We start from the raw sequence: 6767 nt of genomic DNA, 5'->3' as shown, positions 1-6767 counted from the left end.
TTTCACTTAGTACTATACATTGAAGATTCCTTCCAGTTTTTCATGGCTTGATAGCTTAGTTTATTTTGTTTTTATTGCTGTATAATATTCTACTATTTAAATGTACTTTAGTTTATCCATTCACCTACTAAAGATATTTTTATTAATTCTAAGTTTTTGGTGATTATGAAAAGAAAGCTGCTATAAATATTCACTTGCAGGTTTTTGTGTAAACTTGTTTCCAAATCAGTTGAGTGCATCATGAGAAATACAATTGCCAGATTGTATGATAAGAATGTGTGTAATTTTGTAACAAACCACCAAACTGTCTTTTCAAGTAGTTGTACTATTTTGCATTCCCACCAGCAGTGAATACCAAGCTCCTGTATCTCACCAGCATTTGGTATTGTCAGTATTTTGAATTGTGGCCATTCTAATAGGCGTGTAGTGTTATATAATTGTTATTTTAATTGTTACATTTTGAAAGTATGCCTATAACACCCTTAATGACTTAATTCTTTGAAGTTTGTCAATTTTCTATGATTACATTGTACCAATAGTCCAGGCTAAAACCAAGACGGTACCAGAAACTCAAGGCCACAAGCTTCCCAGTCAGTTTTCAAATAAAGAATTGTCACTGGAAGCCCTCAGTGGCAACCCATTCAGGACCATTCTCACTCTAGAGAGAGTCTTTCCTTTCTTCTCTCACCTTCACATAGTAAACTTACACTTCACTTTAAAAAAACATGGAGCTGAAATGAATGCCTAGTTTTCAGGATCAATTCCCACCTTCTTTTCTGTTTTATATATTGTGTTTCTTGTACTTCACCATCTTTTAGTTAGAAAGCAACTCACTATTATCTGACACATGGTGTTCCCCACGCCAGTCTGACAAGATTGAAGAAAATGAGGTCTTTTAGAAAGAAAGCCTCAGAAAGGCTGATTCTGGTTTGCAACTGATAACCCTGCTGAACTAGATGGAAGCAAGTCTATTTTCTTCATTAACTAGTAGTCCAACGCAGGATGTATTGTGCCATTGGTTAAAGATTTTTGTGTACCACCCAATGGCTTTTGTAGAGCAATGGAAGTCTTGGCTGTGTTTACCTCACCCACCACAATCAGTATGTCAGAAGTAGAATTATATTGAAATCACTCAGGACTTTTTTCAGAATGATAAGAACAAAAAACCTGGGATAGCACCATGCAAAGATGATCCAAGGGTCCCAGGATATTGTTCAGGTTCTTACAGCTGGACTTACAGTTTAGGCTGAATACATACATTCTCTGGATATCAGCTTCCTAAAGAAATTGTACTAAGTCATTTCCAAAGAACTTTCCAGCTCCAACTTTCAAATGAAAACTGTACCAAGGACTCCACATGTGATAAGCACTTGGTGTTGTATGTAAGTGTTGGATCATTAAATTGCACACCTGATGTTAATATTAAACTGAATGTTAACTAACTGGAATCTAAATAAAAACTTAAAATTAAAAACAATAACTGAAAACTAGTTATTTCCTTCCCATTTTGAAATGTTATCCATGAGAGACTCTGGACTCCAGGAGGCAAACTGAGGGTTACAAAGGGGAGTGGTGTGGGTGTGTGTGGTAACTGGGTGGTGGGTATTAAGGAGGCACATGTTGTGATGACTACTAGGTATTATATGTAACTGATGAATCATTGAACACTACATCAAAAACTAATGATGTATTATATGCTGGCTAACTGAACATGATAATTAAAAAAAGAATACCCTACTTAAAAAAGAGAGAGAGAAAAGAAAGAAAAGGAGAGGAAAGGAAAGGAAGAAAAGAAAAGAAAGGAAAAGAAAAGAAAAGAAGAAAAGAAAAGAAAAGAAAAGAAAAGAAAAGAAAAGAAAAGCTATCCAATGAAAAATCCAGTACTGCACAGAAGGAAAAATGTGCTATCCACTATTTCTTTGAAAGAAAAAGATTGATAGAAATATCCACACCATAACTGACATCTAGAAAGTGATTCCAAAAATCTAATAATCTTAATTAATTAAATATTGTTAAAATGTCTATGTTACCCAGAGCAATCTATACTTTCAATGCCATCCCAATCAAAATACAAATGACTTTTTCACAGAGCTGGAACAAACAGTCTTAAAATTTGTGTGGAACCAAAAAAGACTCCAAACAGCCAAAGCAATATGGAAAAAGAAAATGAAAGCTGGGGTCATCACAATGTCTGATTTAAAGTTATATTGCAAAGCTGTGATCACCAAGACAGCACGGTACTGGCCCAAAAAGACACATAGATCAATAGAACAGAATAGAGAACCCAGAAATTTACCCTCAACTCTATGGTCACTTTATCTTCCACAAAGCAGGAAAGGATATCCAATGGGGAAAAAAAAGACAGTCTCTTCAACAAATGGTGCTGGGGAAATTGGACAGCCACAGCAGAAGCATGAAACTGGACCACTTTCTGTGCCATACACAGAAATATACTCAAAATGGATGAAAGACCTCGATGTGAGACAGGAATCCATCAAAATTAATCCAAAAAAAACGCAGGCAGCAACTTCTTCAGTCTCAGTTGCAGCAACTTCTTACAAGACACATCTCTAAAGACAAGGAAAGCAAAAGCAAAACTGAACTATTGGGAATTCGTCAAAATAAAAATATTCTGCACAGCAAGGGAAACAGTCAACAAAACTAAAAGGCAACCTATGGAATGGGAGATGATATTTGCCAATGACATATCAGATAAAGGCCTGGTACCTAATATCTATAAAGAACTTATGACAAAGGCTATTGATGTACTGTATGGTGGCTAACATAACATAGTAAAAACAGAAAACAAAACAACTTATTAAACTCAACACCCAAAAAGCAATGAAACCAGTCAATAAATGGGCAGAAGACATGAACAGACACTTCTCCAAAGAAGACATAAAAATGGCCACAGAGACATGATAAAATGCTCCACATCACTAGCCATCATGGAAATACAAATGAAAACCACAATGAGATACCACCTTATGCCAGTTAGAATGGCAAAAATTAACAAGACAGGGAACAACAATTGTTGGCAAGGATGTGGAGAAAGGGGATCCCCCTACACTGTTGGTGGGAATGCAAGCTGGCACAGCCACTCTGGAAAACAGTATGCACGTTCCTCAGGAAGTTAAAAATAGTTACCCTATGGCCCAGCAATTGCACTACTTGGTATTTACCCCAAAGATAGAGATGTAGTGAAAAGAAGGGACACCTGCATCCCAATGTTCATAGCAGCAATGTCCATAATAGTCAAACTGTGAAAGGAGCCAAGATATCCTCCAAAGGAAGAATGGACAGAGAATATGTGGTTTTTATATACAATGGAATATTAGCCATCAGAAAGAATGAATACTTACCATATACATGATCATGGATGAAACTGGAGGGGATTTTGCTAAGTGAAATAAGTCAACCAGAGAAAGACAATTATTATCATATGGTTTCATTCATATGTGCAATATAAAAAATGTGCGGAGGCTCATAGGGGAAGGGAGGGAAAACTTAATGGGAAGAAATCAGAGAGGGAGACAAACGATGAGAGTCTCTGGACTCTGGGAAACAAACTGAAGGTTGTGGAATGAGGGTAGATAGGGGGATAGGGTAACTGGGTGATGGGCATTAAGGAGGACACTTGATGTAATGAACACTGGGTGTTAAGTGCAACTGATGAATTATTGAGCACTACATCTCAAACTAATGGTGTACTATCTGTTGGCTAACTGAATTTAAATAAAAAAAATTAAATGAGAAAAATAGTATCAAAAATAATCAATGAATTGAAGAAGAAACTTAAAAGGGATTACTGAATTTATAAATTAATGGAGCACTTTTTTTCTCTCCCATCTTTCAGTGTCTTCTTATGTAATAATTATTTACCACTAAACAAATTTAACATCATAGAATTGACCTATAGAGGATTATTCTGCATTTCTGCAAAAGTACATGGTTCATTTTCTTCAGTTCCAAATTTACATAAAGGAAGAATGTTTTCAGTTGCTAATCAAATAAAAGACAGCTGGATTTTCTTAATATTTATTTAAGCCTATTTAAGTATTCCCTTTGAAGTGTTTTGATATTTTAGTCTTTTTTAAATATCTCTCAAATGTATGCACACCTAACCCTTCTATAAACTCCACCAATGGAGCATTTAAACAATGTAATGAAAATCACCAATTCTTATGAGAACACTGAAAGTGAGCAGAGTATGTAATATTAACCAGACATTTGGAAGCATTTATATACATTAATTATAATAAAAGAAGTAGTATTATGAGATAATAGCTGGAATTGTAACCAGCATAGAGAGTCAGCCCAGGTGGTATGTAAAGTTATTCCTATAAGATGTTTTTCAGGAGCCCAAATCAGAAGAACCGCATGAGAAGACAAAGCACCAACACCTTTAGAAGAGGACATAACATGCGCAGATATGAAACCCAACACAAAACCAGTTTGAAACAGATCGGAGTTGAAGCATGTGCAGAAGCCACCTGAGGCTGCTCTACAATTAATTTTAGTGCATTATAATACTAAAATTTCCTCTCAGGGGTAGAAATTAGGTCATTTTTTGATCTTGTGATATATGCTAAGCATGCACAGTAAACCTAGAATGCCTAAGTAATAGGATACGTGTAAGTTCCCTAGTGTATATGCAAGCTTCTGGACCCTGACTTCTCTACATACTGAATAAAGGCTAACTGCACTATCCCCAGGGGAGACACTGCTTTAGGAAATATCTCCAATGGTGTCCTTATTTACTGCAAGTAAATAAAAGCTTCCACACCAGACCGACTGTAAACCTTGGATCTTCTATTGGCTTATACTCACTGAGGAAAGGTACCCTTTGAGTCCAGTAACAGAATGGGTGGACTCAAAGAAGGAATAAGCATCAGTGGTATTTAGACACTCTGGAATTATTCATGTGTGAATGCTACAATTGGTTTCACATTTTTGACAAAAGTAGTGCTGATGCACCTTTCAACATAACTGGCATTGCCAGCTGCTAAATGCATTATTCATATTACCCATGGTATAACCCCAAGTAACAGCACCCATGTACCCCTGAGCAGATGTGGATAATTTAGATGGTCAGAATCCTTCCCTTGACACACCAGGATCCCCTTGACATCTTGCCAAAATCCTCTTAAAGCCTCCAGTTACATCTGTGTTCCTCAAGCTGTAGATGAGAGGATTTAACAAAGGAGTGAGAATGGTGTAAAAGGCAGAGAAGACCTTGTCTTTGATTGGTGTGTGGTAGGATTGGGGAAGCATATATGTGTATAGGGCAGCCCCATAAAACAACGTCACCACCATTATGTGTGATGAGCAGGTGGCAAAGGCCTTCTTCTTCCCTTCTGCTGACTTCATGTGGTGCACTGTGATGAGAATCCAGGCATAGGAAGCAATCACCACAGAGAAGGGGATCAGCAACATCATGACACAGCAAATGTACATGACCATTTCATAGGCAGCTTTGTCACCACAGGCCAGCCTCAGCATGGTGGGAGCTTCACAGAAGAAGTGATTGATCTTGTGAGAACTGCAGAATGGGAGACTCATGGTGATAGGTGTGAGGAGGAAGCTGTCCAAAGCACCACCAAACCAAGAGCTGGCCAAGATCATCCAACAGACCCGGTGGCTCATAAGGACAGGATAGCGAAGAGGGTTGCAGATGGCCACATAGCGGTCATAAGCCATGAGTCCCAGCAGGAAAAATTCAGCCCCCACAAAGCCCATGTAGAGAAAGTACTGAGCTGTACAGGCAATGAAGGAAATGGTCCTCTTACCCACAAGATAATCAACCAACATCTTGGGCACAATGGTAGAAATGTACATCATGTCAATAAAGGAGAGGTGGCTGAGCAGGAAGTACATGGGGGTGTGGAGGTGAGAATCTATGTGAATCAGGAAGATCATGACCCCATTAGCTATCATGGCCATGAAGAAAATGGCAAAGATGATGCTGAAAAGGAAGCCTGAGGCTGCACTTTGAGTGAAGAGCCCTGTGAGTATAAAGTCACTGGACAAGGTTTTATTGTCTCTATCCATGGTGTTGACTTGGACCTGGGGGCATAAGGAAATAAGTAGGGAGGTTAATGAAAATTCCAGTAGATAATACTAATCCTTTAAAGATGTCTGTAGAAGCATTATTAAATTAAAATTATTTATATAACTAATATTAAGCCTTTTATGTGTGTGTATATTGTGGGGTGGATTTGCAACTTTTTCTTTCTTGGATATTTCTTCTTGTTGAAGAAAAATTCCACAGCTGAGTCTCCATGGCACGAAGATGAATGAACATTTGGCAACTGATTATTGGTTTAAGGGTGTTTAGTTACTGCAGAACATGTTGGGCCAAGAGAGTCTTCTTTATCTGGAGTTGACTTCCTTTATTTGAAACATGGATATCACTGCAAAACAATTTAGTTCAAATAACCAAACAATTTAGTAAGATGTTTCATAGAGCTGGGAATTTTTTTTTAAGATTTTATTTATTTATGTGACAGAGAGACAGCCAGCGAGAGAGGGAACACAGCAAGGGGAGTGGGAGAGGAAGAAGCAGGCTCCCAGCAGAGGAGCCCGAAGTGGGACTGGATCCCGGAATGCCAGGATCACGCCCTGAGCCAAAGGCAGACGCTTAATGATGGCACCACCCAGGCGCCCCGAGCTGGGAATTTCTGTCACAAGTATAAAAGCAATCAGCCTGATCTGGAAATAATCATTAAGTTGTTGACACAGCTGAAAATTATGAGCTATTGGGGCGC

At 38.1% G+C, this 6767-nt stretch overlaps 1 protein-coding gene across 1 annotated transcript; it reads right to left on the bottom strand.

The window, feature by feature from the left end:
- Positions 1–5091: 5091 nt before the first annotated feature.
- Positions 5092–6051, bottom strand: LOC100475524 (olfactory receptor 2T6). Its single transcript, XM_002929841.1, has one exon. The coding sequence runs from the start codon at positions 6049–6051 to the stop codon at positions 5092–5094; it is 960 nt and encodes a 319-aa protein (XP_002929887.1).
- Between the last annotated feature and the right edge of the window lie 716 nt (positions 6052–6767).

The sequence above is a fragment of the Ailuropoda melanoleuca genome, chromosome 3, assembly GCF_002007445.2.
Source record: "Ailuropoda melanoleuca isolate Jingjing chromosome 3, ASM200744v2, whole genome shotgun sequence".
Lineage (NCBI taxonomy): Eukaryota > Metazoa > Chordata > Mammalia > Carnivora > Ursidae > Ailuropoda > Ailuropoda melanoleuca.
This window is presented reverse-complemented; position numbering and strand designations above follow the sequence as displayed.